The sequence below is a fragment of the Terrapene carolina genome, unplaced genomic scaffold (genome assembly GCF_002925995.2).
Source record: "Terrapene carolina triunguis isolate 2854851 unplaced genomic scaffold, T_m_triunguis-2.0 Scaffold210, whole genome shotgun sequence".
Classification (NCBI taxonomy): Eukaryota; Metazoa; Chordata; order Testudines; family Emydidae; genus Terrapene; species Terrapene triunguis.
Window position 1 is genome coordinate 30,728,828 of NW_020664561.1, and position 27,789 is coordinate 30,756,616.

Consider the following 27,789-nt stretch of genomic DNA (forward strand, 5'->3'; position numbering starts at 1 on the left):
ATGAGTCCTCCACTGCTCAAGCTTGGTGCTGTTCTTAGTACCATGGCAATGATCTCTAACTGGATGTCCCAAACTCTTCCATCTCTGGTAGGACTAAATACCACCAGACTATCCACTTCAGATACTCTGGTAAGTAGCTCTGATGTGTTGTAAGCCATCTTCATGCTGAACTGATATTTTAAGGGACCACAAGGCTATGGTTTAAGTTGCCTCTTTGTAAATCTCTTTTAAAGCTATTAATCTTTATGCTGTAACTTACTGCATGCTTCTGTCTGGACACGTCAAACTGCACAGCATTTATGTGGATGCTACAGACTTACTATACAAGGGAAACTTTTTGAAAAATAGCCTCATTAAGTATTTAAGAACAAACGGCTTCATTTTTTGAGTATGAAATGTTTAAAATATCTTGTTTCTTTAGCACAGATTTGTTTCCATATTTATTGTTCCAGAAAATGTATACTGTTGTATTATAGAATAACTGAAAAAAAACCTACAGTCTATCTTACTCTGTAGCATTGCCACAGAGTTTCTTTTCTTAATTTGCAGAGCAGTCAAGCAAAGGAATGTCTTTTAACAAGAAAAGAAAATAGGTACTTTTCAGTTGGGCCACAGGACTTTTATGCAGGCTGATTAGGAAATAATGGAGATGATGAATTATTAGTTAGATTAGTTAAAATCTTCCAGTACTTGTATTTGATGTTCAGATGTCAGTAAATTTTAACACAACATACCGCAGTCTCTGTTTATGTAGAACTAAAGAAAAAAAGTGTTATTAACTCTTTCTCTGAACTTCTATGTGTAATCTAAAAATTAGATTCATATTTCAATCGGACAGGTAAACTCAAGGACCTTTACAGTAGCATTTGTAGAAGAGCAAATGGAGTTGGAACAAAATGTATTCTACCAAATATTTGAGAAATCCTATCTGTGTAATTTCAGTGTAAATGAAATCAGAGGAGAACAGCTTACTATTCTTAGGACTGAATTTCAGTTGTAGCTAAAAGTGATTAATTAACTGATCGATATTTAATTATCTGATTGTATGTGGATAGGAAAAAAATATTACATACAAAGTTTTTAATATTGTTACTTTTTAATTCATTGTATTGTTATCCTAAAGAAATGAGTTTTTATTTTAGTACAACACCATGTTAAGGGGGAATGGGGAAATCCTGAATTTTTCTTAAAATATAACTAATTTTCACACTGAACTATATGGGGCATGTCTCTAAATCCTACTGACACCCACAAGTCAGATGGGTCCCTTAATCCAAATATACATTTGTGCTTGACTAGCTGGGACACACACACACACACACACATATATATAATTATATATATAATTTGCAGATAGATCCTGAACTAGTGTAAATTGACATCTTCCTTGACTTCAAGTGAAGTTCTGCTCATTTAAACCCACTGAGGCTCTGGACCATAGCATGTAGGCTTTGTTATTACGCTGCTTGCTCTCATTAAGATAGAGCAACCATACTTGTTTCATGCCTTACTGAACTGTGAGGTAATAGAAGTGTCAGTGAAGCTGGCACACAGGGATAAAAGCCTTATATCCAAAGCAGAACAGCCTTGTAACATTCGTATGGTGGGAAATAATCATATTCTTTAGAGTATCATAGTCAAGAGAATTTCTTCTGCTTTATCCATCTTGTTATAGAGTCTTCTTATTTCTATGGCATGTAATTTCTAAAATGCAGCATTCTGAGATAAGGCCCTATATACTGTGAATTGAGTACTAATCCTTGACACCTGGGCATATATTGCCAACATATCCTCAGAAATCCACCAACATACATTCATGAGCAATCTGCAGTTCAAATTGAATCTTGCTATGTATAAAACTTTCTAAATATGTTTCCCCAGGCCACACAAAATTTGAAAAATTGTACATTTTGTACAAGAGAGAAAGGAAAAAAACTCCTCATTTCCTTTATATTTAACTACTTCTTTTCACCTGAGCTGAAAAAGGGGGAAAGATAGGACCAAATTTTCTGCTGGAATAACTGTTGAAGTCAGTGGAGTTATACCAGAAGGAAATTTGGCCGATAGTGTTTATACACAACTAGTCATAGGAATTATATGTATTGCAATGAAATGCATTTGCCCAGACAGTGGTGACAATGAACACAACTATAATATTCTTATTGAAATATCTGGTAGTGTAAGAAAAAGAAACCTTTTGGAGCTGAGTACTGGAATTCTATAGCACAGCTGCCTTTATTCTAAGATAACATGAAATATTACCTTTTGCAGGGGCTCCTTTCTCTTTCTATAAGATTGTTAAGAACTAACATGAATATTTTTGTTTCTCCTCTTTTGGAAGTTGGTTATTTCTTTTTTCGTCTCCACTTACTAAGACCTGTCAGCAGTAAGCCGACATTTGGGGTTTGGATTCAGCAGCTTTCATAAGATTTTGATGCCTTCTAGCTCCTTCCCTGGGAAGCAGAGCGACTTCTGCTTGAGGGTGGGATTAAATGGGAAAGAACAAAAAAATAATAAAATAAAAGTGCAGGTGTGTGTAAAAATCACACTCACAGTCACACACATAGATAGATAGATAGATAGATAATCTCCATCCATACCCTCTCATGACAGCAACTTCTTTCCTACTGAATGAAAACAGAATACAGTAAAGCAATGGAGCCTAAATTTAGAGTAATATATCATCATTCATTTAAGCATAGATAATCAATCACAATGCACTTCTAGTATGTGCTTGAGGGTTTCTCATTGTGATAAGTTGTGACGATGTGGTTCTGGCGGGGCCCAACTGAGAGTGCCAATTCAGGACAAATTGCTAAAAACAGGGCAGTCACAGCCCAAGGCTGGGATTTTTCCACCTCTAAGGCAAACCAAACTAGCCAGACTAAGAGGACTTCGGTCTCACCCCACTGGCTAACCACAAGTCTCACAAGCAATTCCCTTAGACACTCCAGTTTCCCAGTATCACCACAAGTGCCACTCGTTATGGGGACGAATGGTTATGAAAACCAATACCCCAGTAAAAGAAAAAAGGTTCTCCTGATCCCATAGGACCAAGCCCCAGATCCAGTCAATATACAAATCAGATCTTACCCACAAATCGCGCTGTTGCCAATCCTTTAGAATCTAAAATCTTAAGGTTTATTCATAAAAGGAAAAAGATATAGATGAGAGTTAGAATTGGTTAAATGGAATCAATTACATACAGTAATGGCAAAGTTCTTGGTTCAGGCTTGCAGCAGCGATAGAATAAACTGCAGGTTCAAATGAAGTCTCTGGAACATCCCCAGCTGGGATGGGTCATCAGTCCTTTGTTCAGAGCTTCAGTTGTAGCAAAGTCCCTCCAGAGGTAAGAAGCAGGATTGAAGACAAAATGGAGATGAGGCATCAGCCTTGTATAGTCTTTTCCAGGTGTAAGAACACCTCTTTGTTCTTACTGTGGAAAATTACAGCAAAATGGAGTCTGGAGTCACATGGGCCAGTTCCTGCATACTTTGCTGAGTCTCAAGACATATTTGCCTTCTCTCAATGGGTCCATTGTATAGCTGATGGTCCTTAATGGGCCATCAAGCAGGCTAGGCAGAGCTAACACCAGCTTGTCTGGGATGTCACCCAGAAGCATAGCATAAATTTGCAATACAGACAGTATAGAGCCAATATTCATAACTTCAACTACAAAACTGATACACACATATAGACAGCATAATCATAACCAGTAAACCATAAACTTGTCTTAGACACCCCATTTGACCCCTTTATACAAGATTTGGGTGCCACTACAGGACCTTGGTTGCAACAATGATCTATATGGTCCCAGATTATATCAATAATGTCACATAAGTATACATCACAAGTGTAGAGCAGCTCATTTAAAAAAAATCGAATGGCAAATGCTTTTATGGTTGTACAAGTGTCTCTTCATCTAACACCACATTGTAAGGAAATTTGTGCCTGGGTAAACATGGTTTTTGTCAGGAAATGAGATTGAAATGTGTGGTTTCAACACAACATATAAAGGACTGTTTGGACAATACAACCTGGATTACATCCTTTTTACTATAGACTGGGCCTGATTCTGGTGTCTCATCCATTTTACACTGGTGAAACTTTATTAAACATGAATGGAGTAACTCCTGAGTTATACCAGTATCAGCTCACAATAAAGCCCAAAGATTGCAGTGTATCTGTACATTAGGAGTAAGTATTCCTGTGCCTCAGAAGGGATAGGAGCTAACATTGGATTCTGCAGATATTCCTAAACTTTGACATAAACTTATGGTTTCAGTACTCAAAAAGAACAGGAGTACTTGTGGCACCTTAGAGACTAACAAATTAGTCTCTAAGGTGCCACAAGTACTCCTGTTCTTTTTGAGGATACAGACTAAACGGCTGCTACTCTGAAACCTCAGGTTTCAGTACTGTTATATGACATCAGTATCTGGGTATGAGGACTATGGAAAATCATAGAAGCCACCAACCTAAAATTAGCTAACATTGTAAGGGTTAACTGCTTTGACAAGCCTGAATTGTTCAAGCTTACAATATTACTTGCTATTCAAAACCAATTTAAATTGTCCCTGCAGCTGTAATTTTGTTTAGATTTTATTGTTCACCATCTCTGTTAAACTAGATTCCCTGTGCCCTAAAAAAATAAAGGTTAGAAGAACATCATAAAACTGGCATGATTTAGCAATGAACCTTAGATAAGTCTTTCTAGCAAACCCTAAAGCAAGTTCAACTGTCCTCCATTTACAATCTCTTTAAATTACAGGCTTTTATTTTCCTAGCAAAACAGGGGAATATTACAGTTTTGATCTTTCAATTAACTCTACAGAAGGAGAGGTCACTGCTTTCTTCAGTGACCCCAGCAGAAATCCCTTGGAAGAAAAGAGGTGGTTCTCTTTTCTTGCATTAAGATGAAATGCAGAGAAGAATCACCAAGGGAATACTCTTTCACCTTTTATTCTAAACTCATTCTAGAGAGATACTGTATCTGCCCTGTAGTGATGAACTATGCAATAGCTGACTTTACTTAGTCCAGTAAGCATCAATATTAATGCTTGCCAGTTTTAATAATTACTGTTTGCACTGATGTTAACCTCATTTTTATAATATAACTGGTGACTCACATACACTGTGCCAAAATGAAATTATTCTGGTGGCAGCCATTAGCATCTGAGCTTTGAAATCAAGTAGTCAATACTGTATTTGTTAGATATAAAAAGAAGAAAGCATAATTTTATCTTGACTAGACATCTCTAAATCCAATACACAAGAACATTACTTCTATAATTAATTATATCATCTGAAATTCCTCCATCGTCAAGTTTTTTTATTTCCTTCCTTCATCTTGACTTCTGTACATTTCTATACATCTTATTAAATGCATGTCAACCAACTCTTTCAATCTATCATATAATATTTAGGGAAATAGGCAGATAGAGCTTTGGGATGTTGATCACCACTGCAAAAAAAAAAAAAGACTAGAAGAATTTTTCAGTGTTACCATGACTGCTGAAAGCAGAATGTGCTAGGAATTTCCAGCATACATTACAGTGTTAATGACTAACTTTGTGCCCTCTCATCTAAACTAAACAGATTCTTTGCTGTACTTCCCCGAGGCTTCTCTATTGCTGTTGGTGTTTATAGCTATGTAACTGCACGGCTGTTTTTGGTGTACTACACCTTTAAAAGTAAAGTGGGCCCCCTCTAAGGGTACGTCTACACTTACATCCGGGTCCGGATGTAAGCAATCGATGTTCTGAGTTCGATTTATCGCGTCTGGTTAAGACGCGATAAATCGATCCCGGATCGATCCCGGAAGTGCTCGCCGTCGACGCTGGTACTCCAGCTCGGCGAGCGGAGTACGCAGCATCGACGGGGGCGCCTTCCTGCCGCGTCTGGACCGCGGTAAGTTCGGACTAAGGTACTTCGAATTCAGCTACGTTATTAACGTAGCTGAATTTGCGTACTTTAGTCCGAAGTGGGGGGGTTAGTGTAGACCAGGCCTTTCTTGTTTTTAGGCCTGAGAGTTGGTCTGCATGAATACTGTTACTGTGCTTTCTCATGGGGACTTTATATTTGTTCCTTTCTATTGTGTTGTTTCCCTTAATCTAAAGTAAAAGTCATCCAGTAAGAAAGGACAAATTTTTTGTTTGTTCGTGGAAACTATAACACCTATCCACAAGGAATGAAATCAATGCACTTTTGTTGAATCATAAGTACAAAACTGTTCTCATCCAGACTGAATATGATGACTGCAATTAAGCAGGGCTGTCAAACATTTCTAAATAACTATTAACAAGGAGTCAGGTATAATGGAAAACTTTGGAAAAATGCAAAATTACCAATCATCCATTAAGGGGATAATAAAAGATAACTAAAAGGAACATCATTGTGAACACATATGGTATGTAACTGAGCAAGCATATTTTCTTAGGTTTAATTCCTTTGTGTGTGTATATCTATATAGAAATAGATATTTTGTTTTAAAGAATTTGAAAAACCAAAAAGTCATTCATGAATATCAGCTATTTCACTCTCTTTGCCTTTGCTTATTGTTTTATTACTATAGACTCAAATTAGCCCCAAAGAAGGATGGCAAGTGTATAGTTCAGCCCAAGACCCAGATGGCCGATGCATTTGTACTGTAGTTGCACCAGAACAAAATTTATGTTCCAGAGATGCCAAAAGTAGGCAACTTAGACAACTGCTAGAGAAGGTAAGTCTCCCAAATGTATTCCTTCTTTTTGTCTACTAAGACTTCCTTAGTAATCTGCTCCTTTCCCTCTTTAAAATAAAAAATAATACAGCATTCAATGATTATCTATCAATGTTATTTCTCTATTTCCCCTTCCCAGTTTTCCACCACTAATCACACTTCATCTGGTTTCTTTACAACACAGCTCTGCTGATCCGTCATTGATCTAGCAGCTTAATGCTGCATTTTCTTTCTTGTTTCTTCCACCCAGATTTATTCCTTTAAGAGAACTGAGTCCCATAGTTTATATGTCTGTATCAAAACAGACTGGCCATCATAAAAGTAGCTACAAATTCCAGTTCAAGCTAGCTAGAAGCACCAGGATTCAATCTGATGCCCACATCGCCATCATAGGAGGATTTTGAAGCTCATTCCCTTGAATCACACCAACAGCTTGTTCAGTGGTTTTTCTGCCAAACAACTAAACAGTCTTACACCTCAGATTTATTCACAGCTGCATGTAAATTTAATTTGTAAAAGCTGATTTCTATTGCATAAGAAAATGAGGAAAAACTGCAGCTATGACATCCCTGAGCCACTGTAACCAAGTTCTGTTTACTGTAGAACAAATGGTGATGCATAGCCTCTGAGGCCACAAAGAGCATTAAAGGCAGATAGCAACACCAAATATTGAGCTAAAAACATATTTTCCAGCACAAATTGTTCAGTACTTTACTATCTCACAGACATTTTTGGAGTATTAGCTCACTTTAGTGCCAATATGGAGCCAGATCCTGCAGGCCATGGACTTCAGTGGGAGCTTGGCTTGTGTATGTAACTCAGGGCCCATGCCATATCATGTGACCAAATTCTGTAAAATTATAGCATGATCTCATGTTCAGGATGGGCTTAGAAGTTGACATGAAAGATATAGACAGAACTTTATGCCATCATTTCTTAATCCACTTCAGCCCCCCATGCTGCTTAATAGTCACCAATAAGCCATTGTCTGGCCATGTCAGAAGAAAGATAGAAGGCAATGGACGTGGTTTAATTAGATCATAATTTTATTCATTTAAAATATCTTGGATTAGCCAGCAATAAATAGTGCAGTGCATGTCATCCTCATTTCCTTAATCATTTCTACATAAACCCCAACCTGCTGTCTCACTGCTGGGACTCAGCCACCCTCCTCTCCTTTGAGATGAAATGGGACTATAAAAGGAGAGGGGTCAGTTCCTCTCTGTACCAGATGTAGAAGTCTCAACCCCCCAACCTCAGCTTTCTTAAAAGGGGACTAGAAAAAAGAGGAGGGTCAGCATGCCGCTGTAGAGGATAGAGGACCTTCAAACCCTGCTTTCCTTAGCTCCCTTAAGAGATGCTTTTCTTCAAATCATTTTCTAATCTAATGTATCCATTAACCATATCTCCTCCATACCAAGTACCTGCCCTGGACGTCTGCCATGAGTTTTACATACTAACCCCCCCTGCTCTGCCCCACTGGTTCCCAGACCTGCTGTGTGGAAAGTGAAAAAAACCCACTCCACCTCGGCCATTCTGGCAATGAGGGAAAAATTCCTTCCCAGCCTCCAAGGAAGAGGGTGCCTAGTGTAATACCCACAACAGGTCATGAGGAAACCCCATCCTTTTGCACTTTTCATGGGTGGCTGGGTGGGTGCTGCCATTCCAACCCAGTAAAAGATGGCTTCTCTAGGGCTGCATGGGGTATAACTACCCTCCCACTCTTCTGGTCAGTAGGAAGGGCAGTGACCCGCCCCAACCTTGCCCCAGCTACTTTCTGCCCTTCCTGTTCATCACTGTATTTCCCCCTCTTTCCTACTACCCATTGTAGGGGAGCCCTTAAAGAAGAAATACCCCTTTTCTGCCAGCCAGCCAGACAAGATCCTCCCTTGCCACATTCCACCAGCCAGGGATCAGTGGAGAGCAGCAATGCTCCAACCACCTTTGTTTTCCCCAGCTAAGCACATGGTGTGACCCCCTATGCCAGCTCTGATGGTTTATGTTACTCTGGGATTCTTCTAAATCTGAGGAAATCCCACCTAGCTAGATTAAGGTGGCTTTTCACTTACTTTGTGGTGCAGGAGCTGTAGCTGAGGCCTGGCCTGGGCCTCATTTCTTGGAAGATAGAATTTGAGAGGTAACCAGATCATTAGGCTAAAAAGCAGAATGTCTGGACCATCTAAGATAAAAGGGAGAACCATTTAATAGGAACAAGATTACAATGAACGAGATGTAGAGATGAGGTAAATAGGAGGTTGAGCGTGGACAATGCATGGACAGTGTCTGCTGCACAGGAATTGGTTCCTGCAAAGTAACCAAGCCAATCCAAAAAGGTCTGATGCACTGTGTGGTAAATGCAATGAGATGTGTAATGTATATAAAGGAAGAGAGTTTCTGTGTAACTTTGGAGCAGTGATGTACCCTGCACCCACACACACCCCTCCCCACGTTTGAGCTTGATCAGCTCAGCTTTAGAGATGCTGTATGACAAACAAAGATACCTGAGTGACAAAGTCTGGAGTCTAACTGAATTCTTGGGAAGCCAAGTGGAAAGAGGTCTCAGAGGGTATCCCAACAGGAGCTACACAAGCAGCTGGAACAAAAGATTAGGGTCAAACCCAAGACAAGTTTAGAGAACGTAGATCAAACCAGACTAACGCTATGTCTACACTCTGGACCTTACAGTGGCACAGCAGTACCGCTTCAGCTGTGCTGCTGTAAGGTCTCACATGTAGCCATTCTTTGCCAGCATCAGAGAGCTCTCCTGCCGGCATAATTAAACCACCCCCAACAAATGGTGTTAGCTATGTTGGCAGAAGAGCCTCTCCTGCCGACATAGCACTGTTCACTCCAGCATTTTTGTCAGTGAAACTTATGTCAGTCAGGGATGTGTTTTTTTCACATCCTTGACTGACAAAAGTGGTAGTGTAGACAAAATCTTACTCTTAACATTTCTATATGGACTCACTTAAGTGTCATTTACACCAGTATAAATCACAAGTAACTCCACCGCTGGAGTCCATATGAGGCACCAATCTAAAACCAGTGTAAATGAGATCAAAATCTAGCTGGTTGTCATTAAGCAGTGTTCATATTAACAACATATAGCTGCAAGCACACTCCGCAGCTGGGTTGTCTCATTCCTCGAAGTTTCACAGCATTCACTGGCTGTAGTTTCGGAACAGACATAAAAAATTAAAGCTGTCTCTCAAAAGAAAGGCCAAGGCCTGGAGTCTCTCTTTGTTAGAGGAGGTCCTTTCAGGTCAAGGTTAAGGCACAGTGATGAAGCAATGTAGACAGCATGTGCTGGCGCGACCCATGCTATACTTATGTTGATAAACAGAGGACTTCATTCTCCAGAGCTTTTACTCTGGCATGTTTTCCAAGCATTAAAATACTCATAAATAAGGTTTTAATTCTTTTTTTTTTTTTTTGAAGTCCACAGCACCAACCCTCTCACAACTAGCCCTTTGATAATTTGGGGTCTTCTATGTGGAGGCTTAAGCTCTACAACTTATTTTCTTTCACTGAGATGATGGCAAATGTGGGTACATAGCATCATTTTACTACATCAATAAAGTCACACATTGCTGTTTATTACACTTTCTGAGGGAAAGTGGCATCTGGCAAAGTGAAACATTTCAAGTTTTATCATTGTTCTGAAAGGATTAATTTTGTTGGCTTCAATAATCAGAAGGAGCATAAAAGACGACAAAAATGTGGATTTATTCCATTAACAGTACTTTCTAGCAAAAATGTGTATGGCTGATTATTGCTAGTTAATCTACATTGCTATCAACACTATTTTTAAGGTATTTTTAACTAGGTGGTAGGTTAAGTAAAATCAAACTGTATCAGATCCACAATATGTTACAGGATCCTAATAACCAGATGCAGTATGATACAGTCGTCATCACAATGGGGTGCCAATTGAAACTATGGATAACAGCTCAAAGATTATATATATTAGTGAATGGAAGGAATATCACCCTTTTCTCCCACCTCCATTAGACTGGATGGACAAAAGGGGTTTTGCCTGAGCAAGTTCTGAGTAAGATCTTTAAGATTGGGCCTAATGTTTTCTAGTGGTACTTCCCTCCTTCCCCCTCCCCCATTTAGTGTGCATGAGTTAAAGTGAATTTTGGCATAAAATTATTGCACATGCAAAACTTTGTGAAAAAACAACAACAAAATGTTCTGCTTCAGCTTCATGTCTGGAAATGTATCACCCACATATTTTGTCTGATTATTATAAAGTGAACACTTATGAAAGATACATAAAGTACATACAAATTAAAGTTGTCTTTGTCTTAAAGATGGAAATGGGCTATCTTTTGTTCTACATATGCTTAATCAGTTACTTGAAACTCATTTCTTTTAATCTTTCAGTGATTTTTTTCTATTAATGATTTACAGTTGAATAGATTTATTTTATTTCTACTTATAAAACTATAAACAATCACATATCCTACAGTCTGGCCACCTGTTATATTACTGAATTGTATAATAAAATCTCAAATGTAATGCATTGCTTTCCACCCTACTAAACACATGCTAGCAATTAAAATAATGATTTCCACAGCAAACAACAAAAACTTATCCAACTCTCAACCCATCCCCTCCTCAGATGGCTGGAGGAAAAGTTGTGCCTTGCAGCATATCCTGAAGGATAACAGATCTGGGATCTGGAAGTGATTTCCGAAGCTCATGATCATGAAGGATAGATACCCTGCCAACAGCCTCTCTTTTATACTAAGAAGGCTCAGCACGGTGATCTTTGCTGATCCCATCTTCAGCAATATGGCATTGAAAGAGGCAAGCAGGATAGTCCAAGTCATTTAGGGCTTAACAGCCTTTAACCTGATAGGTGAGCACTCTGGCCATGATCCAACAAAGCATTTGAGCATATGCCCAACTCTAAGCACGATTCCAATGGGACTTCTCACATACTTAAACCTGAGCCCATGCTTAAGTGCTTTGCTGGATTGAAATCTATTGTAGATCTAGGAATGCCTCTACAATAGATAGAGAATCCATGGACCAGGACCCCATTGTACTAGATGTAGTACAAACAATAGAACAAAAAAGATAGTTCCGGCTCCAAAGAAGTTACAGTCTAAAGAATGTGCTAGTAGTAATAATGTTGGTGTCAATTTAATAAATCTTATTATCTGTATCAGAGTTAGGAAATATTTCTGAAGCATGCATAAATAACTTTGAGTAAAGATATTTATAGTTAAAGTAGTGCTAGTGCACAATGTATAAAGAAAACAGTTCAAAGCTTTTTTAACACACACTAGCATTTTACAGGCTCAATCCTGCTTCCATTGAAGTCAGCTGGTATTTTGCCATTAACTTCAATGGGAGCAGGATCAAGCCCTAAAATAGGGTATTTTGCTGACTCGCCAAAAACAATGGTGTAGCCCTCCTTAAAATTTAAAAATTTAGTTTGAGTAAATGTCACTCTCAAGCCCAAGACCATGTTTTTCCAAAGCATTGACATTTAAACTACTGCATCACTAGAGTGTAAAATATTGGGTTCTGCAAAACTTGTATTCATATTTATCAAAAGCCCAAGTTGTACATATCTCTTAAAGGAGACCCACTGGCCCTGACCCTGATCGCTCTTGCACTGATTTCACACTCATGTAACTCCACTGACTTCAGTAGAATTATTCCTGATTTTCATTTACGTAAAGGATCAGAATCATGCCCATTCTCTTTAGTAGAGTAGTACAATGTTCAGGGCTAAATGATTGCTTCTAAGATCCACATGCTCTATACACAGCACTTGAAAAAAATCAGCAAGTGCTGCATAATATAGTACAAACTCTATCTGGGTGGCAGCATGCATTTCATTTGTCAAGTATAAGTTCAGATCCTTGATGAAGCTTAAACAAATTTAAATTCAAGATCAAAACTTTACCCCATTCTTCCTGCACACCCCCAAATCCTCAATAAATTGGTTTAAGTAGTGAAGTGGCATGGAGTTATAAGTTAACTCAAATCAATATCTGATTTTCCTGATTTATTGAATACTGTACTTATATTCTTTTGTTCGGGAATGTTGACTCCCAAACCTCCTTTATGATTCCTTGCCCTGGAACAGTTCTTCCCCTTGCTGAATTGTCAAAATACTCAGTGCACAGTTTTCTTTTTAGGTATTATATGATGGGTAAAGACATTGGGCCAAATTCCTCCAATTTATAGTGGAACAATCCCATTGATTTCAGTGGGATTACACGTGTGACCAAGGCCAAAATGTGGCCCACTTTCTGTATTGTTCTACAGTTATGAATTCAAAGCTCCACTGAGGTAAAAAATGGCTAACAGTTCAAGCATTAACAAAGGCATGACATTTTATCACTTGACATTTAACTACACATACAAGAAAAAGAAAAACAGAGTGCAGCCAGTGTTCTTCTTTAACAGGTTCAGAATATGTCCCAATCTATTGAAGTTTTAAACCTACGGACTCAGAGGGATTTCCAGTATGTTTTAAAAATGGAAACACAAATGAAAGGGCTGAAGGCTAAGTTTCGGCAAATTGAAGATGATCGGAAGACATTAATGACAAAGCATTTTCAAGTAGGTTTTATTTTAATAATAATTTTGAAAGCTTGCTGCAAGCTATGCACTAAAAAGCAATGCATGAACTGCTAAGATCTCGGCTTGAAAAGCTTATACAAAAGAAACGTTGAAAAGGAACCATAATATAACCTCTTTTATTATGATAATCACTTTTCCTATTCAGTTTAACTGCAATAAGGAGTGACCATTAATTATTAAGACGTTAGAGAAATGTTAGTATAAACAGAATCCTATTTTACTGTATCAATGTGCAGTTCATACTGAGAGATTTATATGCAGTCAAGCACTAGTGATAAATGAGGAAGCCAGGGAATTAATAGCAAATGACCAGAGGGTTTTGCACTTTTACAGTTGTCTGACATTTCGTAGAACTGAAGAGAAAAAAGTTTATAATGAGGGAAGTTATTGTAATTGGTATTTAATAGCATTAAGATCTAAAAGTTTCTGATTAGAGGTTGGGGGAGTTAGTTATTTTGGTTTTGGGGTGTATCCCCCTCCCCTCTAATCCACATGTGCTGTAAGAAAAAATGTCCATGTTAAATTTCCTAGTGATTTTTCACTGAACAAAAACTTTAGCCACCCTATCTGCCATGAAGTCTAGTACTAGAGGTTAGAAACTGCTATTGTCTATTCTTAGGAAGCCATCTGGACTATACTAAAGAGACAATGTTACAGACATATATCATAGTATTGCAAGTACTGGGCCCTAATGATGGAGAGTTTTGAGTGTGCAAGGAATGCAAGATAGGGTCCATTAAATATATTCCAAAGACAAAAAATTTATTAACGTTATGTCTTTTGAGGTGTTCATGATAGCTGAAACATAAAAGCATAGGCTTACATTTTCAAAAAGAGTGGCACCTAACTGAGTGGGTTCTGATTTTTCAGAGGTACTGATCACTGAACAGTAATTGGTTTCAGTAATTAATTATACTAATAAGAGCTCACTTGGAGAGTATGGTTATTTATTATTCTCAGTTTAACTGAAAATCTGAGTATAATTCCGCTCAGCCAGTTTCAACTTCACGAAAGTTTTCACCTTTACCCCTTGTAATGTTATTATAAATATATAATGGCACATTGTGTTTCCTTAAATTATCAATGGAATTATAACACATCTACATGAACATCATCTGAAAAGGATAAACCCACATGCCTTCCATAAAAGAAAAATCTCTAATCTGTTAGGATTCTTTCAGGGTAGCTACATGTTAGTGGCTGAACAAGAGCCAGTTGCCATAATGTATTAAGACTTATTTTAACAAACTCCCTGGCAAAAGATATTAAGTGTATTATAGTTATAGTATGAGAGATAAATAGCCATTATGGATTAGAAACGGCTAAGAGACAAACATTCAATAAATGGGGATAAATGGTCAATTTTCAACATGGCAAACGTTTAAGTATGGGATGTCTGGGAAAGAGAAAGAATGATGTGGTTGCAAAATTTGCAGATGACATACAATTATTTAAGTTAGTTAAAGCTAGAGAAGAATTTGAGGAAGTTCAGAGGTATCTAACAAAACTAATTGATTGGGCAGTGAAAAATCACTAAAGACAAATGCACGTTGGCCAATATAATTTGAATCTCTCATATTGTTGGAGTCTAAATTTAACTCTAACCACTTAGGAGAAAAAAGACCTAGACATTACTGTGGACAGATCAATGAAAATGTCTGCTCAGAGTGCAGTGGCAGTCAAAAAAAGTAAATTAAATATTAGTATTTATAAAAATTAAATAGAAAATCAGTGAAAATATGTCACTATTTCAGTGCCATATCCTCACCTCGAACTTTGTGGTCAGTCCTGGTCACCTTTTCTCAAGAAAAATATAGTCAACAGGAGTTTTGTATCATGTGCAGGGAAAGACGCATCTCAGATTTGTTTCCAATCTTCTAAAAATGAATTTTGTATTTTCAGTAGGAATTGAATATTCTCTTTTACATTTTATCCAAGACGTACTGTTGAATTCGCTAGACTTTCACAATACACTAGTAATGGATCTGAAACTAATATCAATAAGAATTTTAAAGTAATTTTATTAATCAGTTCAAAATATTGTATTAAAGAGTGTTAGGGGACTGAACTCCTTTAAGCTGCTCTAATGCCCAGGTGACTGCTTTTTGCAGGAGTTGAAGGAAAAGATGGATGAGCTGTTGCCATTGATCCCAGTTCTGGAACAGTACAAAACTGATGCCAAGTTAATCACCCAGTTCAAGGAGGAAATTAGGAATCTGTCAGCAGTTCTCACTGGGATTCAGGAAGAAATTGGTGCCTATGACTATGAGGAACTACACCAGAGGGTGCTCAGTTTAGAAACCAGACTTCGAGACTGCATGAAAAAACTCAGTAAGTTAACCATTTCATGCCGGATTTTGTCCCTAGGTTATATATTTTAGAGCTTTGATGTAGAAACATAAAATCCTCTATTTTTCAGCTCTTTGACACACTGGGACAGATTCTGATCTCTGTTACACTAATGTGTATCAAGAGTGACTTCACTGAAGTCAACTGTTACTCTAGATTTCCACCAGTATAATTTAAATTAGAATCTGACCCATTATTAATAGAAAGAGTTAAGATGCAGAATTATAAGGGATGGCAACTTGGAAATCCTATGGACGGGGGTCTTAGGACTGAATTGCTCATGAACTTGTTAATGGGATACAAAGATTGTTTCCTCTCTCACACTAGTTGTAATATAACTCAGGCCAGGATTGCATCCAGGTGCATTTTAGTGGCCAATGTGATATATGTTGGCGGTCTCTGTCCAGTGTCCAATGGAGAGATATCCACATGACAAAAACCATCATCACAATTTAATTTGAAGTTTACAAATAGCCAGTTCAGAAAATGACCTCTCAGACTGTATTACTTTTGGGCCTCTAGTAATAATAGGTTAGGTGTGATCCACTGAAATTAGAACTGTTCCTACCTACTTTAGCAGAAAGAATGTATTGGTGAAAGCACAGCTTTGGGTTTGTTTCCAGCAATGCCATAACCTTCCTGTGTTGGATAAGTAAAAATGGAAAACTTTTATGACCCGTTCATAAGCCGACCCTATAATTCAGGGGTCAGCAAACTTTGGCTCCCAGCCTGAGATGGTTAGTTTACCTCGAGCATCTGCAGGCCTCGAGGTAAACCTAAGTAAACAAAGTGTCCCGGCGCGCCAGCTGCTTATCCTGATGGGCCAGGACAGCAATTGGTGGGGAAATTTTTTTGGGGGGAGAAGCTGGGAGTCAGGGGAGTAACCTCTGTGACACCCCCCACATGACCCAACCCATAGCCCGGGACCCACACATTCTCCCCATCCCATCCCTTCCCACCTTATCTGGGGAGGGCCAGGGGAGGATGTCTCTGGCCTGGCTGGAGCTGCTCCAGCAGGCTGGGCAGCACAGCCGCAGCCTGCTCTGGGGGGCGGGGCCTAGCAGCACGGCTGCAGCCTGCCAGCCCCGGAGCTGCAGCTACTTCGGAGGCTGGGGGGAGAACAGCGTGGCCAGAAGTGGAGAGACTCTGGCCCCACCTCTTCCCTTCTGACTGTGCTGGCTGTGCTGTCTCTCCTTGCTCCCTCTGTTGGGGAGAGGGGCTGTGTCCCACCTCTCCCTCTCTATACCCGTTCATAAGCCGACCCCCTTCTCTGGTGCTTCCCTTTTTTACTAAAAAAAATCGGCTTATGAACAAGTATATACAGTATGTAGTCTTTCCTACAGGTTCTTCCCACACCTTTTACTTCCCTTTTAATTATTTTCCTAGGTCAAATCCCTTCTCTTAACTCTCTTCCCAGGAGTTCTTCCCTAACAGACAATTCTTCCTTTCTTTCTTGACCAATAAAAAAAGTCTCTGGGGCCTATTTTTTTTATATATATTGGTAATTTAAGGGGGAGAAGTTCTATAAAATAAAAGTAGCAAATACACCATCGCCACATTGAAATAAACATCATGTCCTGCTCCTAGTATATGTATGCAAGTTGGATGAAACTTCACTACAGGATCAGAAACCCTCCTCATATCCGTGCACACGTATTCTCTCTCTCTGTGTCTGTCTCTCAGAAATTCATCTCCAGATTGATTCTGAATCCAAACTCTGCAACTCAGTTATCTCCCTATATAGATACAATTATATGATTTCCCCAAGGCTCCTTTTCTTTCTCTGCTCACTGCCAGGATCTCATCTCTTTCTCTGTTTTTAGAGTTCTTTCTCATTTCCCTCCCCACCTCCCTAGACTTGTCTCTGCACCCCTCTGCCTTCTATAGCCATGTAACAATCACATATTCTCCTAGTCCACAGGCAACTACATGTTGAGCCTCAAGAGTAGGACGATGCCAGACAATAACACTAGTTAAGACTTTACCATTCTAAAAATTTTCATATTAGGGCCTATGGTTTGCCTACATGCTTAAGGAGTTTAAAGCGGGTTTCCGGCTAACTACCGAAAGGACTTCAGCCTTCTTAAATCCTAATGCAGAATTGTCTTTGCTCTTATTCTCAGAGATCCAGGTGCTCAGTAATGGCTGAGAAAAGCATAGCACAGGTCAGGTGGCTTTTGTGCTCCCCTAATCCTGGACTGACTGTGTTCCTGGCAAGTCCCCACCTGCAAGTTAGAGCAGCCTGAAATCAGCTTAAAGTTAATCTTGCTGTATATAGCCCCAAGAGGCCAATACAGTATCTGGGGATCAGGGGGCATAAGGAAACTCCAGCTACCACCCCAGTTGTGCCCATTGCACTGAAGGGCTATGCCTGCTTTACACCACTGGAGGATCCCTCTGCACTGGGGTGACCCAACTGTGGCTGTCCATGCCATGTTTAGGGCCAGAATCCTATGGCAGTGTAGGACAGAACAGCAACACTGCACCCAGGATCTGGGCTTGAATCATTACAGAGTTTTTGTTGAGTCTTGCAGTATAGCTATCTAACCAGCATGTGTAATGACTTGTTTTCCCTCTTCTTTTCCCTAGCAGGTGTTTTCCAGTAATATAACTGTTATATTATGCATTATTTATACAGTTTTAGCCACTTAAAAGTAATCTTCCATCTGCATTGGCAACCCTTGCAACATTCATTAACATACAGTGAGCAGTCATTTTACTTTCACTGAGATTTAATGATTTCCAAAGCCATTGTGGTGAGTGAAACTTGTTCCTTCTCCTTATAATAGGAAAATGTCACTTTGCAGCAGTTGATAAATTTGGCCTATATTTTCAGAAGTGTGCATGCAGTTTAGCATACTCATGACTTGTGCGCGTAAATTTGGTTGTCTGTATATAAAAGGGTGTGTGTGCTTGCATGCATTTGTGTGTGCAACTCCTCAGCTGGCACTCATGCAAGTCAGATACACACAAGAAAATGTAGGCCTTATTGTACTGCCTATAATGTGCTGTACATATGGACAATTTTTACTCTAGTAATACACTGCTTTCCTATGATTTATCACCTTCATTTAATCAGCTACTGTGTATTAATGCTATTTAGTAGTGACAGATTTTTAAAAATAATATGGTCAGTCTAGTAAATCAATATTCTCTCAGACAACAGTTGCCTATGAAACATGAAAGAAGCTATTAGACTAGATATATGCTAGATTCATTTCTAGCTTTCTTATACAGCAAGGTCAAGGCAAAATTTGATATTGATATTTTTGCTTGGGGCCTGGAAAGTGTAATAGCATATTCAACAAAGAAATGCCATCATATTGATCACAAAAGAGATGGTAGCATTAGCAAGGGATTCTTGTATTGATAATAGTGATTCTTTGTATGACACCATTCCTGTAGATTCTGAGGAGCTTTACAAACACTAAGCTGTACAGTGTTCTGTGAGGGAGGTAAGAATTATTATCCCCATTTTATAGATGAGGAAACCATAACACAAAGAAGGTAAGTGACTACACCAAAGATTACACAAGGAGTCAGTGACAGAGCTCAAAATAGAACCCAGGAGTTTCAACTCCCAGTGGCAGGCTTTAGCCACTAGACCACCATATTTCCTGGTTTGGGGCTAAGTAGGATAATAGATACATAAACTCTAAGTAAAGGGTGAGCTCAGTCTCTAGCTCTTCATTTTACAATGTATTCCCATAACAAATTTTATCCTACGGAAGGATGCAAAAGAAGTAAAGCATCTGAAAACTGCTCGTGTACACACTGAGGAGTGGACTCACTTCCCTCTACCCTGTTTCTTACCCATAATAATTCAGGTCAGTGTTTAATATCTAAATAAATACCTGAAACAATCTGCACATAAAAGCCAGATTAACTGTGTTTGAGACAGAAAAAGGAAAACCTCATAACTAGGTACTAGCAGAGCTCAATAGGTAAATATTTATTAATTAACCAGGAAAACTTCCATTCTGTCCTTGTTCTAAATTTATTCGGTTCATTTTCTTTCAGCGATGCATCTAAAAATTAACCTTACGTAAAAAAAAACGACTTATATGATCATTATAGTGGGGTTGTTTTGGTTTGTGGTATATGGTAAAACTTGTAATCTTCAGAGTAAACACTAGTCATCACAGAGACTGTGGGGCTATATTAGCATTGGTTACCCATTCCTATGTGTACCTCAAAATAGCCATATGCTCACTGGGTCTTCCCAGCCTCTCCCACAAGTTCTAGTGACTTATAGAGTAGGTGCTGGCAATGTCTCACCACCCCACAGACAGTTCTGGAATGCATTCTGCTTTCCAGGATTCCCTAGCATGCAGGGATAGTGCATCTGCTTCTACACTCCTTCATGGGTAGTATATGCTCCTCATCCTGTACCCTGATCATCTTCTTAAACCATTGTAAATCATGAGCAGCTGTATTGAAGTCCATGGAGTAACACTAGTACAAGAAGGGAATGAGGCCACAAACACTCATGAGATGGTACACTGTACTTCTTATACAATCACATTTAGTGGACAAACATTAAAAGGCTTGGCTGTTCAGTTAGGATAACCATTGGGATTTTCAAATGCGCTCAGCATGGGCCTTGCTGCTTCCACTGAAATCAATTAAAGTTTTTCCAGTGGAAGCAGATTTAGACCAATACTCAGTGTTTTAGAAAAATCTCATCCTGAAAATCTGCTGTTATCTAAACCTATCTGGATATCTTTGTTCTGGAAAAAGGACTGCAAATCTATCAAACAGGCTCTCACAAGAATGTTGCAAAATTTTCTCTTCTTTGCTAGGCTGGAAGTACACAAGACCTTCCTTTCTCACTATCATCTGGTATTTCTGCTTATGAGGTGTACTATAGTCAAAAGGTTATATGCCATGACAAGAGATATTTCTACATTGTCACACTTTTCTTCTGACAAAAAAAAAGGAGCTTTTGGCCCTGAAAAATAATCTGTGGGCTGTTTACATTTCTTAGCCACCATTACTGTTGTAGAAAATTCATGTGGCAGATTGTTTCTTTGCTTCACTGATCTTTCCCAGCTATATTTCTGAATTCACAACTATATCACAAATAGACACAGGCACTAGATAAATCTGTAATGCAAACAATCCTGTATTATGGTATTACTATTAGTCACTTAAAAGATAGTAACAAGGTGTTTCCAGCTAACACCAAGATTCAGTAAAACAATTAACATGAATGTCTAATATAGTTGTACTTGCTAATGTCCGCCATTCATTTCAGAGTTGACGAAAGGACATAGCAGGGGATAATTCCATCATCTCCTCTTTTGCCACTCTGCTGCCAGCATGTCTGCCTTCCAGGTCTGTTTTTAGAGAATTCACTTCCTATCTTGTTTCCAAAGGAAACAAGAAACCGACTATCCAGAAAGCATCTAATGAGTTGAACCAAGAGCTTTTCTTTTTTAATTTATTTTCACTTCAAGGGAAGGAGAGCCATGACATTTTTCCCATTTTATGTTGGTTTTTTACCAGCTTTTTATTTCCTTTTTTAATCTGGTCACTTTCTAACTTAAAACATGCATCCGACGAAGTGGGCATTCACCCATGAAAGCTTATGCTCCAATACATCTGTTAGTCTTAAAGGTGCCACAGGACTCTCTGTTGCTTTTTACAGATCCAGACTAACACGGCTACCCCTCTGATACTTAACTTAAAACAGGATCTGAAACCCCTGTTTTGGCTTCCTGGGGTCCAATTAGACTTCTAATCAGAGAAGACCAGTGGGATCCACACACTGATCTACCCCATCTTGAGACGGGGAATTTCAGTCATCTCTGCAGCACCTTTCCCATGTTTTAGCACATAGTGCTTGGCACTTTACAATGTACACAAATACAGATTGCCTCAAGGTCCAATCCTGCAAAATCTGTACAGCTCCATTGTTACATGTATGCAAATGTGATTGCAGGATCAGATTCCACAAAACAGACATGGAGAAAATGATGATATCTAGGTACAATATTTCCCAGAGAAGAGGGGCAGCTTACTTTTTCATTGTTTTAAATTCTGTTAATCAGATTCTCTTTTCTTCTGATGTGCCATTGGTCGAAAAGGCATTGCACGTGTTTGTGTGATTCATGGAAGTGAAATGAGGAGGTGGGACCTATATTTCCTCAATTAGTTTCCTCCTCTGGTCTCACAATTTGTCTCTGCCCAATCAGTCAGCCAGAGCCTCACTCTGTTCCCATGGTCAGTACTTAGCAGGCCAGCTGATTTGTGGCACTCTCAGAGTAATTTCCAACCATGAAGGTTATACGCAGTGGCCCTAAGTAGTTCTAAATAGTTGAGATGTGCTTTGGGGCCTCTGTTGTCATTCTGAACAATTCCTTCTGAATTCAAATTACTCAGTGGTGTACATTGGATACTGATGTTGTGCTTGAACAAAATTCTGACTGCCCTTTGCCTGCATCAGCATTATGCAAAAATGGGAGTTTTATTTTCTCTTTTCCCCTGCCCACTGTCACTCTGTACCACCACCTCCCACACACAAAGTAATCTTGTTGATAAAAGTGATCAGACTTTTCAAATGAAAACTGAGGATACCTTTTTAAGTGTTGCCACAAATGAGGGATGCATGCATACATGCAACTGTGGGGGAATCTATTGAGATTTGAAAGGAGGGCAGGACTGAAGGCACATATCACCGCACTCCATGAGTGAAAGTCTCAGCTGGGAAGAGGTTGTGCTGAGAGAGCTTGTTCTAAGGGATGCAGGAGGATTGGGGACATTAGTCATTGGAGGTGGGCGTTGATTGCTCCTCCTGTCTCCCTCAAAATCACAGAGGGGAATAGTCCAGTCTACACTGTGCACTAGTATGAGAGCAGTTACGTTAGGAAGCCAACAGACCCACAATGCACCACTGGGGGCCATACCAGAAACTGCGGAACTAGATCAAAAGTTAACTTTAAAGTGGAGATGGGCTGTGGTGGGTATAAGATGTGATAGCCTTAGTTAGTTCTAAATAGAACAAAATGATTCATCAAGCTCCCCATGCACAGAGAGATAAGCTTTGGGGCTTCTGTTACCAATAAAAAGGAAAGGGAAAGCTGGGAACCGCAACAGAGAGAGAGGAGAAAGTGGAGGCAAGATGTTCTTTTTTGAGGGGCTGTCCCCATTGGATTATATGAAACCAGAGTTTTGTCTCTTTTTAAATTCATCCCTCTTCTTCTTCTTTGATTAGCCCACCATGGGTTTTGAAAGATAATTATCCAACCGTTATTTTGTAAATTCTAGAGCTAAATTTCAGGGATAATTTTTTCTACTTCTGTATCTTCCTGAATTAAATTTTCCATTTTCTTCTAAAAATATCCTTTGTTTTAGGACTCTAAATTTTTCTAAAATGGAAAGTGTGTATTTTAATTCTAATTTTAACACAATACTTGAATGATACTAATTATGTATCCAGCAAATTCTTACATTATTCAGTTTGTATTTTTCCATTAGTTAAAAAAAGAGCAAGTAAATGTAAATTAGTTGTGGTGATTAATTTCATTCTAATTTCTTTCAGTGCACTGTATGTTTTCCGCTAATTTGATTCTCAAATCATAATTGTTTTAGTACTTTCCAAATGGTTTCTGACTTCTCCACATATATATTCTTCACAAATTGAGTTTGCTGACATGCCATTTTAAATGAGGGTAAAACTTGGCCTGACTGGGATATATTAGTCAACTCCCCACAATGGAGATTTGCAAAGCATACCAGAATGGTAGCATTCAGGCTATGTGTGACACTGGTAGCAGTTTTGTAAAAAAAATCCCTGAAGAGATAGTTAATTAAATACTATAAGCAACTGGAGGGGAGAGGAGAGAACAGAATTATAAAAAGTTGTGTCTCCTACATGTTTAATCCCAGTATGTCTTCACAAGATCCTGCAACTTGAGTTTGAGATACACAGATGCTTGCTTGTGTGGATCAACATTAACAGCTAACTAATAAATTAGCTCTCTTTTAAGAAGAGGGCCTTAACAGTAAAAACACAACCTGTGCTGTTCATGAAATCCTCAGTACGTACTTAGATTATGTTAATTTTTGTTATACCCATTTCACTAGCCTGGGATTGAATTCCTTTTGGTGATAACTCAGATACTACCTGAGCAATAGCCGCATTATAACTGGCTGAAATTAGGAACATACAATACAGTGCATTCTTTGTTACATAAATTCCAAAATGAAATCATGATGTGACCTGCTCCTTTGAATGATATACCTTAGCTTTTAAAGTGATATATTCTATTTGTCTCTTACCTTTTCTGGCTAGATTGGATCATGTGCAATAGCAGTTATATCAGAATGAATTATATATATCTAAAATACTTTTTTTAAAAAAAATCATGAAATGTTTCAATATTTACATTCAGCTGGAATATCATTTTTTCCCAAACTTGCAGGGTCACTTATTCATCTACACCATTCTAAGTCTTTTGACGATATAAATTTAGAATAAATTCCCTGTGAGCTTTGTTGGTAATAGGCATGTTATTAATGTCCCCTAAAATATAGATTTTTGGATTATTAGGAAGGTCAGCACTCAAGATCAAATTGACTCTCATTATTTCCTCCCAGACAGTCTAACAAGGGACAGCATGGTGGATTAGATGTCCATTGATGTGGTGACAGTTTCAGAATAATTCTCATATTTACTTTCTTCATTTATGGCGTTTTTTGCTGATTACTTTGCTCGTAAACCTATGGTGGTTTTACACATTCGAGTCTATCTCTGTAACTGTTATCTATGGTATATTGGAGTTAATTATATTATAACTTGGATTATTATTCCAGATGCTGCTATGGAGTTGAGTTGATTGTGTGGGGAGAAATGAGAAAATAACGAACTGTGAATTGTCGCATAAACTGACAGCAGGGATGAATCAGGGATGTTGGGGCATGTGGATGGGATTTTAGATCTGCCATTTTCAGTTCTCTAAGAATGAAATCCACTCCACTTGCCTGAATCTTGAGTTGCACAAGGTATTGGGGAGACTGATAACAATGGGATTAACTCACATTAGTAGGCATTAATACCAGTAACGTTTGCAGGATAGAGCTGTTAGTGCTTAGACAATTAATTCCAAGACTGCAGGAGCTAAACATAGCTTCTTTTGTAATCCTCACTGAGATGTAAATTGAATATAATTTTGAAGAAAGAATTCAAAATCTTTAAATTTATTAGTATTTGGATTATGCAATACTGGAATCTGCATTAGAATTTTTTAATTTCCCTTTTCTCCTTCTGACGTGTCAAGTTGTTAAGGAAGGGATAGATTTCTCAAATCCATTTGGAGGCAACATTAGCTTCTGGCTTTTCTGAGTCTGGTGGGGGAGATATTTTAATATATTTTATCTTATTTTGTTTGAACCCAAAAGATAATAAAGATTCTGAAACATTTTTATAACTTTTCTAAAAGATCCCTGTCTCCCTTTTCAATGGAGAAAATGTAAACTACCAGTGTTCATACGCTGAGGATGAAGAGCTATTTTCAACCGGCCTCCGTACACCCTGAAATCATTCTGTGGTTTATAGCAATTAGTCTTGTTCTCTAGACAACTCTTTGACATCAGTCAGAATATGGTCAAGTTATGTTTAAATTGTTTGCGGCTTTCATAAGAGTACATTTGTTTTTCTAATTTCAGCATGTGGCAAATTGATGAAAATTACAGGCCCCATTACAGTCAAGACCTCTGGAACCCGATTTGGAGCCTGGATGACAGATCCTTTAGCATCAGAAAAGAATAACCGAGTATGTTGCGGCATTGAATATCTTTCTGTTCTGATATTTTATTTGCATTTTTAATTTTTACAAGGGGATAATTTCCCTACATGAGATTTTACCACGTAGCATTTATTTCTTGTATTTCCTGCATTTTCATATTCTATATTTTGAAGTACTTTAGGGAAAAAAAGGTTAAACCATCCTCCTTAAAAAAATAAGTCAACCATATTGCATATTTTCATTAGTTTTAAACTGCTTGTTTTGGGGAGGATGCATACTAGTCTATATTCTGTATACAAATACACATTATTTTCTTTCTTTTCATTATAGTTTCTTCAGTGGACATCTTCTAAGGACCCAATCCTGTAAACAGTTATTCATGAGTAACTTTACTCATGTGGGTAATCTCACTGATGTCAATGAGCTTCCTACATGCGTAAACTAACACATGCTTGCAGAGTTAGGCCCTCAATGTGGTTTATCCAGGTCTTTACCTGATAAGGCCAATACTAAAAAATCAATGCACTTGGGTATGCTTGATTTCAGTCAGAGCTAGTTGAAATAAGGTAAGTATGTGTCACAAAAATTATCAACAAAATTTCATTTTGGGGGGAGTTTTCCAAATTTTCAGCAAAAAGAACATTTTTCTTTGTTTTTATTTTTTTTTATTTCTTTTACTTTCTCTTCCCTCCCCCCTTATTAGGGGCAAAAGGGGGAAAAGGTGGGGAGTGAAATAAAGTAATAAATGTGGAAGATAAAATGGGAGAGAAAGGTGATGGGGAACCAAAAAGTGGAAAAATCAGTAAGATACAAAAAAAACCCCAGAAAACACATTTTCATGGAAAATTCTCATTCCTGAAAATATGCCATTTTTCAACAAGTAAAGTTTCAACTGAAAAATTCCAACCAGTTCTAATTCTGGGTGTGACTCAAAGGTTCGAGTCACACTCAACTTTCCTTCCATCTTTGGGATTTTCACAATCTGGGCACATCATTAACAATACTAATGACCCCTTGAGCCAGAGGGCCAAGCTATGAGAACACTCTCAAAGCAAACTTCTCTGACCGTGGCAGACATTGTTGTGAAAGCAGCCTCAGAGAGGCTATTGAGTAGGTTCTGATCCAAAATGCTAGTGTTACTAATGTCTTTGCAACAGAATAAATATACAGACACATCCTTCACTTTTGTAGGTTTTATGAGCAAGTCTTGTAACTTATAATGCCACAGGATTTCTTGAACATATTTTAAAATGTACTCAGAATACAGCATGATCAGCCAAGGATTCTATTTCAGTAGTTCACAGCCTATTCTTTATTTTTCTTTCAGGTCTGGTACATGGACAGTTATACTAACAATAAAATTGTCCGTGAATACAAATCAATCACAGACTTTGTCAGTGGGGCTGAATCAAGAACATACAATCTTCCATTCAAATGGGCAGGAACCAATCATGTTGTCTACAATGGCTCCCTCTATTTCAACAAGTATCAGAGTAACATAATCATCAAATACAGCTTTGACACAGGACGGGTGCTTGCACAGCGTAGCCTGGAATATGCTGGCTTTCACAATGTGTACCCCTACACTTGGGGCGGCTTCTCAGATATTGACCTGATGGCAGATGAAATTGGGCTGTGGGCCGTATATGCTACCAATCAGAATGCAGGCAACATTGTTATCAGCCAGCTAAACCAGGATACGTTAGAAGTGATGAAGAGCTGGAGTACAGGCTATCCAAAGAGAAGTGCTGGGGAATCCTTCATGATCTGTGGAACTTTGTATGTTACCAACTCACATTTAACAGGAGCCAAGGTCTACTATTCTTATTCCACGAAAACCTCCACTTATGAGTATACAGACATTCCGTTCCATAATCAGTACTTTCATATATCCATGCTTGACTACAATGCAAGAGATAGAGCTCTCTATGCCTGGAATAATGGACATCAGGTCCTGTTCAATGTCACCCTTTTCCACATTATTAAGACTGAAGATGACACATAAACTTGTCTCTCCCCCTCCTCCACGCACACTTCAAAAGTGTCATTTGTGATAAACTCTAAAACATCCTTCTGGATTTCTTTTTATTTAAGTTCTTTTTCATTAAAAAATGAAAGCATTTTCTACTGTGCAATGTGTTCCAAATATGGCTGAGCCTGTCAAAAATGACCTGTTGGAAATACAAGCATCCTAACTCTTGAAAAAACAAGGCCTGCCATGACCTTGTCATGAAAAGCACTAAAGAGGGTTTAAGTGGCTAAAGACAGTTTTAAAAAGATTATGATCTGCCTTATATTAGAGTCAGAGACTAATGGTGGCTTAAATGCATGAATGTCTTTTTTTACCTTATGTCTTTTTTT

The 27,789-nt window shown here is 38.5% G+C and overlaps 1 protein-coding gene across 3 annotated transcripts; it reads left to right on the plus strand.

Annotated features, from left to right (window-relative positions):
* On the plus strand, positions 1-27,789 carry LOC113405132 (noelin-3). Of its 3 annotated transcripts, none has more exons than XM_026655499.1 (7): positions 1-146; positions 517-528; positions 6,586-6,721; positions 13,154-13,309; positions 15,442-15,661; positions 25,349-25,455; positions 26,756-27,789. In XM_026655499.1, exons 1-7 carry the CDS (start codon positions 1-3, stop codon positions 27,431-27,433), a joined length of 1,455 nt encoding a protein of 484 aa, XP_026511284.1. In that variant the 3' UTR covers positions 27,434-27,789. The 3 variants fall into 3 exon arrangements, with proteins under 3 accessions (XP_026511284.1, XP_026511285.1, XP_026511283.1); XM_026655500.1 differs by lacking the exon at positions 517-528 and adding an exon at positions 3,402-3,411 and having other exon boundaries at positions 1-133; XM_026655498.1 differs by lacking the exon at positions 517-528 and having other exon boundaries at positions 1-129; positions 6,575-6,721.

Bases quoted from the DNA above. Each gene is read 5' to 3' on its own strand.
- LOC113405132 (XM_026655499.1), top strand. From the start codon at position 1: ATGAGTCCTCCACTGCTCAAGCTTGGTGCTGTTCTTAGTACCATGGCA. The intron at 6,722-13,153 runs GTAAGTCTCCCA...CTTCTTTAACAG, and splicing joins TTAGACAACTGCTAGAGAAG to GTTCAGAATATGTCCCAATC. The intron at 25,456-26,755 runs GTATGTTGCGGC...TTTTTCTTTCAG, and splicing joins CATCAGAAAAGAATAACCGA to GTCTGGTACATGGACAGTTA.